This window comes from Medicago sativa, chromosome 4 (assembly GCF_051527215.1).
Source record: "Medicago sativa cultivar Bolivia chromosome 4, Bolivia_mono, whole genome shotgun sequence".
NCBI classification, from domain to species: domain Eukaryota; kingdom Viridiplantae; phylum Streptophyta; class Magnoliopsida; order Fabales; family Fabaceae; genus Medicago; species Medicago sativa.
The window spans coordinates 81,246,329-81,259,225 of record NC_140752.1 but is presented as its reverse complement, the minus strand read 5'-3'; the positions used below and the strand labels follow the sequence as shown (position 1 = coordinate 81,259,225).

At 37.3% G+C, this 12,897-nt stretch overlaps 1 protein-coding gene across 2 annotated transcripts; it reads right to left on the bottom strand.

The window, feature by feature from the left end:
• Positions 1–629: 629 nt before the first annotated feature.
• Positions 630–12,642, bottom strand: LOC146932557 (branched-chain-amino-acid aminotransferase 2, chloroplastic-like). 2 transcript variants are annotated; one of them, XM_085704253.1, is made up of 8 exons: positions 12,446–12,642; positions 12,101–12,232; positions 11,900–12,004; positions 11,698–11,814; positions 11,515–11,610; positions 11,283–11,395; positions 10,955–11,143; positions 630–848 (listed from the first exon to the last, which is right to left on the bottom strand). In XM_085704253.1, the coding sequence occupies exons 1-7, from the start codon at positions 12,605–12,607 to the stop codon at positions 11,029–11,031; spliced, it is 840 nt and encodes a 279-aa protein (XP_085560379.1). In that variant the 5' UTR covers positions 12,608–12,642; the 3' UTR covers positions 630–848; positions 10,955–11,028. The 2 variants fall into 2 exon arrangements, with proteins under 2 accessions (XP_085560379.1, XP_085560380.1); XM_085704254.1 differs by having other exon boundaries at positions 11,900–11,998.
• Positions 12,643–12,897: the final 255 nt, after the last annotated feature.

Genomic DNA, 12,897 nt, shown 5'->3' with positions numbered 1-12,897 from the left:
TAAAGGATCTCAATAACAATAAACCATGAGAATAAGTTTTATTGCTATTGAGATACATTCATGTATTCTAAAGGGAAACAAGAAATACTTACGAAAATATTGTCTTAAGAAAATAAATTTAACATAGAATAAGGAAATAGACAAGGAATTGTTCAGTTTTTGTCATTAAGATTTGACCACAATTCTAAGGCCTTTTTATATTATACTCCCTCCGGTGCTATTTATAAGAGAAAGTTGGGTCAACGAAAGTTAATGTATCTAGTTAAAAATTTAGTCCAAATACATCAACTTTTGTTGACCTAACTTTCTCTTATAAATAGGACCGGAGCGAGTATGAATTTAAATCAAAAACTGTTGAACTTCGAATACTTAATCTTTTCGGCTAATCAACATTGAAAACGAAATAGGTAATTGCAATAATTCTCTATAGAACGATATTTTTACTACTCGATAGAACCATACGCTCGCGGATTTGTATCAAACATAAGGGATATTTATAAAGAAAATAAAATATCAAATTTGATGGTTAAAATGTTAGAATTGAGAAAATGAAAAGGGTTCCAATGAGAGAAACTATTTCCATTTCTCTTTCTTTTTAGTGTCAAATCTTTTAGAGAAATTCATTGTGATTTGACATTAAAACAAATATTATTTAGAGCATGTTTGATATTACATGAATTTGTTAATACATGTTGAACCATCGTAATTTTGCTATATAGTTTTTACAAAGTCACGATGATTCATTGTGATTTTGACAAACACACCATATACTTATATTATCTTATTTTTCTCTCCAAGACGAGCTTATATTTTTTGTGACATAAACAAGCTTATGTCATTATTATTATGTTGGAACAAAATGTGTTTAACAATGAACCTTAAAGAGTTTTGATGATAACAAGGTATTAAAAATTGTAAATTGGACTAGCTAATATTTGTTCAAGTGTACATGACCATAATTAAAAAGTTACATCATTTATTGGTTCTGAATGAGCAAATAAAGAGCAAAGGAAACAACAAAATTTGAAGCTTGGACGCTCCTGAAGGCAAAGTGCTCCTGAAGTAAAGTCGCTTCTGAAGGAAGCAAAGGGCTCCTGAAGTAAAGTCGCTTCTGAAGGAAGCAAAGTGCTCCTGAAGTAAAGTCGCTCCTGAAGGAAGAAGAGTGCTCCTGAACTAAAGCGCTTCTGAAGTACGAATAGTGCTCCTGAAGACAAGAGGTCCAGAAGTCATATCATCAGAAGCTGCAGAAGCTGCATCATCAGAAGCCATTTCACCAGAAGCTGAAGATCAACTGGATTTGCAAAGATTCAAGGATTGAAGAATCATCACTGCAAAAGCTGTCTATTGGATTCGAAAACACAACAAAAGATTAGTGGAATTTTGCAACGGTCATTTCAAAGGTGTTTGAAGGCATGTGCTTGCAATTTTGGATGAAAGCGTTGACATTGTACTTTGTACGAACTGTACAACCACCTTCTCCACTACTCTGTTTTGTGTCCACGCTACAAGACAAGAAAACAGCTCCAGAATACGGTTTCGCCTGCATATATGTTCCTTTGGATAAGGAATGGATTTCAAATTGGTTCTTCATAGGACAACAACCAAATCAGGCAAAAGATCAAAGGTGAAAGATCAAGCTTCAACAACGACTCTTTGATGTGCTGACAATTTCACAACGTCTCTTTCACACCTCTATATAAAGGAGTGAAGACCTAGAGATTTGGTAATGCTGAACAACAGACTCTCAACATTTTTACAAGTGCCAAACCTCTGCTGAAATTGTTCTGCATTCACTTAGAATTTCTGTGTCTCAAAGTCATATCCTAGAAATTCTTAAGTCATTGAGTCTGTATCTGATTTGTATTGTGAGCACCTCTGATTGTATATCAAGTGTTCAACCTTAAACAATTTTCTGTGTAATTTTGTTTAGAAGTCTCTTGCAGTTGTGCTTGAGCAAAGGAAGTCTCTTGCAGTTGTGCTTGAGCATAGAAGTCTCTTGATTGTGTTCTTGAGCATAGGAAGACTCTTGCAAAGTGTGCTTGAGCAAAGGAAGTCTCTTGCTTGTGTGCTTGAGCAATTGTAATCAGATATTACTCTTAGTGAAATCTCCTTGGAAGTGCAAGGGGGACTGGACTACTTCCGGATTGTGGAAGGAACCAGTATAATTGCTTTGTGTCGTTCTTCTTCTCTCTCTCTGTTTTATTCCGCTGCATTTAGATTCTGATTATCACTTCAGAAGCTGTCTCACTTAGCTTCTGACCAGTGTATTCAGTTTTTAGGAGAAACGAAGAATTTTCCAAAAACACAATTCAACCCCCCTTCTTGTGTTTTTTCTCACCTTCAATTGGTATCAGAGCCTGGTTTGTTGTGTAACACTTAACCGTGCAACAGTCAAAGATCTAAGAAAAACATGTCTACTCCTCCTCCTATTGGTGATACTAGCTATAAAAATGTCTCACATGATTATAGTGATAGTAAAAGATCCAGTGTTGGAAAAGTTCCAAAGTTCAATGGAGATGCTGAAGAATTTTCTTGGTGGAAAACCAACTTCTATAGTTATATCATGAGCTTAGACGAAGAACTATGGGATATACTAGAAGAAGGAGTTGGTGACTTGGTTCTTGATGAAGAAGGAGCTGCTGTGGATAGAAAGAAACATACTCCTGAGCTGAAGAAACTTTACAAGAAGCATCATATTATCAGAGGAGCTCTTGTCACTGCCATTCCTAAAGCAGAGTACATGAAGATGAGTGACAAATCCACTGCTAAAGCTATGTTTGCTTCTCTCTGTTCAAATTACGAAGGCAGCAAGAAGGTCAAAGAAGCAAAAGCTCTCATGCTTGTACATCAGTATGAGTTATTCAAGATGAAGGATGATGAAACTATCGAGGAGATGTACTCAAGGTTTCAAACCTTAGTCTCTGGGCTACAAATCCTGAAGAAGAGTTATGTTGCTTCTGACCATGTGAGCAAGATACTCAGAAGCTTGCCTGCTAGATGGAGACCAAAGGTGACTGCCATTGAGGAAGCTAAAGATTTAAACACTTTAAGTGTCGAGGATCTTGTTAGTTCTCTCAAAGTTCATGAGTTAAGTCTTAATGAACATGAGTCTACTAAGAAGAGTAAATCAATAGCTCTTCCATCCAAAGGCAAGTCCTCAAAAGCTCTCAAAGTGGTTGAATCTGAAGAGGAAGAACAATCAAGTTCAGATTCTGAACCAGATCCTGCTGAGATGGCTATGCTCTCAAGCAGACTTCAGTATCTGGCCAAGAAGAACAGAAAGTTTCAAGCCAGAAGAGGTAACTCCAGAAGCTGAAGGAAAGAAGATCAGAAGGGATGCTTCAACTGTAAGAAGCCTGGACACTTCATTGCTGAATGTCCTGATCTTCAGAAGGAGAAATCAAAGGACAAGTCAAAGAAATCAACTTTCAAACCAAGCAAATACAAGAAGCAGATTAAGCAGAGTTTAATGGCAACTTGGGATGATTTGGAAAGTGAATCTGGATCTGATAAAGAGGAAGCTGATGAAGATGCAAAGGTAGCTGTTGGGTTGGTAGCAACAGCAACTTCAGAAGCTGGATCAGATTCAGACTCAGAAGATGAAAACGAGGTATGTCTAAGAGCAGTGCCAAAGCAAAGATCATGGTACCTAGACAGCGGTTGCTCAAGACACATGACAGGAGAAAAGTCCATGTTCCTCAGCCTAACAATGAAAGAGGGAGGAAATGTGAAGTTTGGAGGCAACCAGTCAGGCAAGATCATAGCAAGGTGAAAGTTTTGCAGAGATACAGGTTCCTGAAGCTACTCCAAAACCTGATCAGATAGCTGAATTTGAAGAAAGTCCAGAAGCTGAACCCACATCAGAAGCGCAAGATGAAGCTGCTTCTGATGAAGCACAAGATGGCTCACATCAAGCAGATCCTCCCAGAAACACATTCAAGCACAAGGCTTCACATCCTGAGGAGCTAATCATTGGAAACAAAGATAGTCCAAGAAGAACAAGATCATACTTCAGACAAGAAGAATCAATGATTGGACTGATCTTAATGATTGAACCTACAACAGTTGATGAAGCACTTTCAGATGATGGATGGATCTTAGCTATGCAAGAAGAGTTGAATCAATTTCAAAGAAATGATGTGTGGGATCTGGTACCCAAACCTCAGCACAAGAACATTATTGGAACAAAATGGGTATTCAGAAACAAGTTGAATGAGCAAGGAGAAGTAACAAGAAACAAAGCCAGACTTATTGCACAAGGGTATAGTCAACAAGAAGGCATTGATTACACTGAAACATTTGCTCCAGTTGCAAGATTGGAAGCAATTAGGTTACTTCTGTCTTATGCAGTTAATCATGGCATAATATTATATCAGATGGATGTCAAGAGTACATTTCTCAATGGTGTCATAGAAGAAGAAGTGTATGTCAAGCAACCTCCTGGATTTGAGGATATTAAATATCCTGACCATGTTTTTAAACTGAAGAAATCACTATATGGCTTGAAACAAGCTCCCAGAGCTTGGTATGATAGACTAAGTAATTTCTTAATCAAAAATGATTTTAAAAGAGGACAGGTTGATACAACACTCTTCAGAAGGACCCTTGGGAAAGATATTATTGTTGTGCAAATATATGTTGATGATATAATATTTGGTTCTACTAATGCATCTCTTTGCAAGGAATTTTCTAAGTTGATGCAGGATGAATTTGAAATGAGCATGATGGGAGAGCTGAAGTTCTTCCTTGGCATTCAAATCAACCAATGCAAAGATGGAGTCTATGTTCATCAATCAAAGTATACAAAGGAGCTTCTGAAGAAGTTCAAGCTTGAAGATTGTAAAGTGATGAACACTCCAATGCACCCTACGTGCACCTTAAGCAAAGAAGATGAAAGAGCTAAAGTAGATCAGAAGCTGTACAGAGGTATGATTGGTTCTTTGTTATACCTCACTGCATCTACGCCAGATATTTTATTCAGTGTATGCTTGTGTGCAAGATTCCAATCAGATCCTAGAGAATCTCATATGACTGCTGTCAAGAGAATCTTCAGGTATTTGAAGGGAACAACTAATCTTAGACTCCTTTATAGGAAATCCTTAGATTATAAGCTAATTGGATTCTGTGATGCTGATTATGCTGGTGATAGGATTGAAAGAAGGTCAACCAGTGACAATTGTCAATTTCTGGGTGATAATCTTATATCTTGGGCTAGCAAAAGACAAATAACTATTGCTATGTCTACAGCAGAAGCAGAATACATTTCAGCTGCAAGTTGTTGTACACAACTACTTTGGATGAAACATCAGTTGGAAGACTATCAGATAATTGCTAAAAGTATTCCCATTTATTGTGATAATACTGCTGCTATTTGTTTGTCTAAAAATCCAATTTTGCATTCAAGAGCTAAGCACATTGAAATCAAACACCATTTTATCAGAGACTATGTTCAAAAAGGAATTTTAGATATACAATTCATTGATACTGAAAATCAATGGGCTGATATATTTACTAAGCCTTTAACTGTTGAAAGATTTGATTTTATAAAGAAAAATTTGAACATGCACTACGTGTCTGATTAAATGTTTGCTTGCTCCTGAATAGGATTTTAGGTTCTGAAGTTAGTTCAGAAGCAGTAGTCCATCAGAAGCTCTTTATTGAGGTTCTGAGGAAAACTCGCTTCTGATGATGACGTCAGCATCTGAAGTCCAAAAGCTGGATTTTATGCTTCTGAATAGTAGAGTTAGTGGAAACGGTGGGAGTTACTTTTTATGGTAACTTCTGGCCCACTAACTTGGTAGTTACTCTGAGAGTTTCTGACGTGGCCTGTATGTATTGGTGTATAACTTAAAAGGGCAATGATGATTCACTAGCTTTGAAAGTACTTTCACGCGCCCCCAATTAGTCATTAATGTTATGTTTGTTTGTCTCTTTTGAATTGCAATCGTTTTACTCTTAACACTTTGTCAATTCACACACTACTCACTCACAACAAACACATTTGCTCTCAAACCTGTTATTGCGAAGTAAGCGCATTCTCTCAACCCTAGAACCCTAAAATATTCATCTTCTTCAAATCTTCTTCAATCATCATCAATGGCATCATCAAGCTCAAAAGTTTTAGAATCTACTTCACGTATGGTCCCTGAATATGACTACAGAGGAAGAAGCATGAATTTGGAAGAATGGGATTTACAGGTTCAGATAGAGAATCCAGTCGATTTTGAATCACTGGCTTTTCATAAGTGTTGGATCAGAAGCTACTATGAAGAGCAAGGACTCATGCAATACTTCAAAATGTTGAATGGACCAACATACGAAGCATTGGTCAGGCACTTCTGGGTTAGAGCAAAAGTTTATAATAAAGCAGCGTCCATAGCTGAAGAAAGTCATATGGTTCTGCTCTATCCAGAATTGGAAGGAAAATCTAGAGAAGAAATGGGACTTGAGCCATTTACTGGAGATGAAATCAGGTCAAGTATCTGTGGTATTCTAGTGAGAATTACACAGTGGCATATAGAAGCTGTTCTTGGTCTAAAAGCTTCTGGAAATTACTCTGGAATTGATCTTTCCAGTACTGATGAAGAACGCATCTGGAAAGCAAGAGCAAACATGGTGATATACAATTCTCCAAAGGAAGGGAAGTATGCTGATTTGGGCATGGAAACTAAGCTGCTTCTGAAGATTCAGAATGAGAACTTACTGCCATGCGGTGGATGTGAAAAACCAAATTTGGCACAGAAAGTTTTTCTCCAGCACTTCATCAAGAAGGAAAAGGTGAACGTGCCCAAATACATGTTCAAGTACCTGATAGAGTGTCTGAAACAGAGTCAGCTACTGAATAAACGTTGGGTTCCTTATGGAAGACTCTTATCAGAGATATTCTATCAAGGTGGTATCTTGGACAGTCTAAGCAGTGTTCAAGCCTTCACTGATAAGATGATTGACGCTAAGACTGGAGCATTCATAAATGCTCAAACTCTCAAAAATATGAAGCTGATCACCAAGGTCATCGAGCGTGACACTGACCTTAGTGTATCTCATGTCTTGTCTGATCTTATGAGAGATTTCCCACCTATCTGCAAGCAGGATCCTCTTGATGTGCAGATGTACTACATCAAGGATTACTATGAGGCAACCAACAAGGTCATCAGATTGGAGGATGTACCTGAGGAAATGTATGGTGGTGCTCTGCCACGAGTCAGAGGAAGACAGTCAAAGAGGAAGATGACTAAGGAAGAATATTTGGAGGTTGAAAGATCTGCAAAGAAGGCTAAAGTCATTTCTGATAAGCTTAAAATTGGTGGGACATCAATTGAAAAAGCTGCTGAAGATATGGACTCAAGGTTGATATTGGATATTGGTATTGCTCTTGATCAACCTGCAATACCAAAGAAGAAAAGGAAGCAAGCTGTAAGGAGGACAAAGGATTTTCCTCATGTTACCAAGAAAGCAGAAGCTGCTTCTGATTTGGCTTTGAAGGATTTACAAGGGAAGAAGGCATAAGCTGAGAAAGTCTTGGAAATTGCATCTGAGCTACAAGAGTCTGTAGTTTCAGAAGCTAAGCAACTGATGCTGATGGCCATTGAGTCTGCTAAAGAGGATTCTGATCCTGAACCAGAAGAGGTAGTTAATATATCACCAGATTCCGCATCCCCATCATCATCAGATTCTGATGATGATAAACCCATAGCTCAACTTTTTCGAAAACCAGTAAAAAGCCATCCAACATCAACCAAGACCAACACAAAGCCCTCTCACCCAAGCTCGTATGAACCAGTTGGTCATATAATCAATCAGAAGCTGGCTAAAATAGCTGAGCAGAGAGAGAAAGTCATTGATACTATTCTTCGCCATCACCCTCAACCTCTTAACATTCAACCTCTCAACATGATCATACCAGAAGATGTTGAATCAACCTCAGAAAAAGCCTCTGAGACAACTCCAGAAGCAGCTGTTTCTGATAAAGTTGTTTTAGAAAGCCCCCATCATCAACCACCTGAACCACACAAACCCACATCACCCCCACAACCATCATCACCAGTAGCTAACATTGACCCCCAACCCAACACTCAGACATCAACTTCACCACAACAACCACCAACTGAAACTGACTATCAACAACCAGAACCAACTCCCATGGATATTGACATTTCTCAAGTCAATGTCCAAGACTCAACCACTACCGCAACTATTGCTTCTAATCAGCCATCCACCTCATACCCAACTCAACACATCACCATTCCAGTTTCTAGCCCTGTTCAAGAGCCTGAACTTAGTGATTCTGACCTAGAAACTCTTGAACAACCACCCTCAAACATCCTGGAATCTGTACATATTAACGCTGAGCTACTCTCAATCCTCTATAATATGCATAATCTGGTGGATCAAAGAAGGACAATTGATCTCACCAATGCATATGAAGACTCCTGGGCATCACTTCAGAACAGAGCTGCTGAGTTCATAGAAGATGTAAAGGCTAAGTGCATCAGAAGCAAGGAAGCTTCTGTCAGAAGGTTAATGGAGCATCTGAAGCAAAGTCTCAGAGTTAGAAGTTCTACACTGCTCCTGGCAAACAAGTCATTCTTCTCAGAGATGGACTACTTGACCAGATACTCAAGGATGTTCAAGCTTCTGAGGCAGCAGATGGCTCAACAGCAACAAGAAGCTAGAGAAAGGGAAATGGCTCTTCTCCAGAGGCAACAACAGCTTGAAGAACTGTTGCAGAAACAAATGGAAGAAATGGAGAAGATGAAGAAACAACAACAAACCAACCCTTAGTTGCACACCTTAGTGTTTTCTTTTGTTTGTTGTTTGTTTTAGCTCTTTAGTTTTTGCTTCTGAAATTGTCTTGTGTTATTTTTCAATGCTTCTGAATGCTTAATGGTTCTGATTGCTTAACTGATTCTGATTCTGATTGCCTGGATAGTCTAGTTATTTACTTATTATACTCTCTTCATGTTTGAGTTTTTCTCACATCTTTTTGTCTCTTATGATTATTTTATTTCAATTTTTTTTGATAATGACAAAAGGGGGAGTATATGTGACAAGTATTTAAAGGCTCTGAGCCCCATTAATGATATTTGAAACTTTTTGAAAAACTTCTATCATTTTTTTTACCTTAATGGTATAAGCTATGAACGAAAGAAGGAGTGTCAAAATTCAAGTAAAATTAATTGAACCATTCTTCTTATCTATAAGTTAATTCTTTCAATTTTTTTTAAGCTCTGATAATTTTATTGTGCGTAAAATGAATTTAATTAACCTGGATAGAACTTAGGGGGAGCTTACAAACCTCACCTTAAAGACTATCAGACTCAGGGGGAGTTTGAGCTTACAAACCTCAGATTCTGAGCTTACAAACCTCAGAACCCCAAAGTCAACTTGTTAATTAGATTAACAACAATTGATCAATTTTAAATACTTTTGTTTGTCATCATCAAAAAGGGGGAGATTGTTGGAACAAAATGTGTTTAACAATGAACCTTAAAGAGTTTTGATGATAACAAGGTATTAAAAATTGTAAATTGGACTAGCTAATATTTGTTCAAGTGTACAGGACCATAATTAAAAAGTTACATCATTTATTGGTTCTGAATGAGCAAATAAAGAGCAAAGGAAACAACAAAATTTGAAGCTTGGACGCTCCTGAAGGCAAAGTGCTCCTGAAGTAAAGTCGCTTCTGAAGGAAGCAAAGTGCTCCTGAAGTAAATTCGCTTTTGAAGGAAGCAAAGTGCTCCTGAAGTAAAGTCGCTCCTGAAGGAAGAAGAGTGCTCCTGAAGTAAAGCGCTTCTGAAGTACGAATAGTGCTCCTGAAGACAAGAGGTCCAGAAGCCATATCATCAGAAGCTGCAGAAGCTGTATCATCAGAAGCCATTTCACCAGAAGCTGAAGATCAACTGGATTTGCAAAGATTCAAGGATTGAAGAATCATCACTGCAAAAGATGTCTATTGGATTCGAAAACACAACAAAAGATTAGTGGAATTTTGCAACGGTCATTTCAAAGGTGTTTGAAGGCATGTGCTTGCAATTTTGGATGAAAGCGTTGACATTGTACTTTGTACGAACTGTACAACCACCTTCTCCACTACTCTGTTTTGTGTCCAAGCTACAAGACAAGAAAACAGCTCCAGAATACGGTTTCGCCTGCATATATGTTCCTTTGGATAAGGAATGGATTTCAAATTGGTTCTTCATAGGACAACAACCAAATCAGGCAAAAGATCAAAGGTGAAAGATCAAGCTTCAACAACGACTCTTTGATGTGCTGGCAATTTCACAACGTCTCTTTCACACCTTTATATAAAGGAGTGAAGACCTAGAGATTTGGTAATGCTGAACAACAGACTCTCAACATTTTTACAAGTGCCAAACCTCTGCTGAAATTGTTCTGCATTCACTTAGAATTTCTGTGTCTCAAAGTCATATCCTAGAAATTCTTAAGTCCTTGAGTCTGTATCTGATTTGTATTGTGAGCACCTCTGATTGTATATCAAGTGTTCAACCTTAAACAATTTTCTGTGTAATTTTGTTTAGAAGTCTCTTGCAGTTGTGCTTGAGCAAAGGAAGTCTCTTGCAGTTGTGCTTGAGCATAGAAGTCTCTTGATTGTGTTCTTGAGCATAGGAAGACTCTTGCAAAGTGTGCTTGAGCAAAGGAAGTCTCTTGCTTGTGTGCTTGAGCAATTGTAATCAGATATTACTCTTAGTGAAATATCCTTGGAAGTGCAAGGGGGACTGGACTACTTCCGGATTGTGGAAGGAACCAGTATAATTGCTTTGTGTCGTTCTTCTTCTCTCTCTCTGTTTTATTCCGCTGCATTTAGATTCTGATTATCACTTCAGAAGCTGTCTCACTTAGCTTCTGACCAGTGTATTCAGTTTTTAGGAGAAACGAAGAATTTTCCAAAAACACAATTCAACCCCCCTTCTTGTGTTTTTTCTCACCTTCATATTATACTCAATCCGGAGTATTTAGTAGTTTAGAATTATGTGGAGCTGGGACCAACAAACATTTAGAGAATGTAGCTCAATCAATCTTGACCACCCATCCTTTCTTATCTTCCAAGAGACCTGTCTGGATGCCCGTAATCAAATCATACAACTTCTTAGTCACATTATCTGCCCCTGTTTTGAAGTTAACACTGCAAAAAACAACATCAATTGTTAATATATTATATTTGTGAACTTAACGAGTGCTCCAAAACACTCTTTAAACATTCTATATATTAAGTAATTTTGTGAACACGGCAAAATACAACATCAATATATATATTGTATCACCTTTTATTCTTGTATGTTACACTGCCAACAGCAGAGATCCCAACAGCGGTTCCAGTGCAGAAAACCTCATCAGCTTCAAGCAGTTCTTCTACCGAGACCTTGCGTTCCATCACCTTGCAAAATTTATTATATAAAAAATTTATCAAATGGAGAGGATCTCAACTCATCTACCAGAATCCATGCAAAGTATTAGTAAGTATATTGAAAACGAGTATAATAATTAATTAATTACCTCGTAACCCAAATCACGTGCAAGTTCAATGACACTTTTCCTTGTGACTCCAGGAAGAATAGTTCCGAGTGTAGATGCAGTTGAAATAACCTTACCCTATATATATATGAAGTACAAATTATATTTAACATAAATATAAAACATGAAAAATTAACAAAAAAATTTGTTGTAATATAACATTACCTTCACAATGAAAGCATTACACGAAGATACCTCTTCAATGTATTTATGTTCCACTGCATCTAGAAAAAGCACATCGGAAAATCCTTTGGCTTTTGCTTCTTTTACAACTTGAAAAACCTATTTAGGAGATATAAATTTCAACCAAATGCTTATAGTCATAGATAACTTCTATTATTTTATTTTGCAGATTTAAATAACTTACAGGTGGATAATTACTAATACTTTTTACTCCACCAGTTCCACCAGGATATGCACGAGGAAAGTTTTCATTAATCAACAAATTCAAGGCTGATTTTTGTCCCTGTCCATGTTTACACTTTGCTTGTTAGTCCTTTAATAATATACATTGAAATAGATCAATTGTTTTGACTTATAAATTCTAGTTGAAAATTAGATACCGTACCTTGTAAATGTTGCTAATTGGATTAGTGAATATTAAGAGGGTGCATTGAGGTGCTGGTCCAATACCCAGAACAGGTCCACTTCCAAATAGTAAAGGCCTAATGTACAATGTTCCTTTTCCCCAAGGAGGCACCTACAATTAATCCAATTACAAATTTGAAATAATCAAACTTGAACTCATTAGTGCATACTCAAACTTGAACTTGGTGCATGTTTGGTGTCACAATGAACTTTGTCTGAACCAAAGCGACTCATTGTGATTATGACAAATACATCGTAATACCAGACATGCGCTAAAAACAAAACAAGGCAAAGAGATAAAAGAAAATTAGAGCAATAAGTCTACCCAACGTTTATTTGCATGAACAACTTGTTTTACAGCATCAATGTACTGCTCAACAGAAGGTGATGGCATCAGCAGCCTCTCTGCTCCCATCTGCATTCGCAGCGCATTCTCTTCCGGTCGGAATAGTTGCACATTGCCGTCTTTTGTTCTGTAAGCCTTCATGCCCTCAAATAATCCCTTTTATCATTTATATATCATACATGTAATCAGTTTTTTGAGAAGATTGTCCTTTATGGTACGTTATTTAATGTAATCAGTTCATGTGATTTATAGCTTTTTAATCAGGCTAACAAGCTATATCATGTTTTTCCAAATACTTAACTCAAACCTAAAAATTAAGAAATAAAGGATTATGCACGACAACTTCAGTTGTACTGTATTTGATTGTAAACTATTACAGAGATTGTAAACTATACGGTAGTGATTTTCACCTTTCGATATACCGCATATAT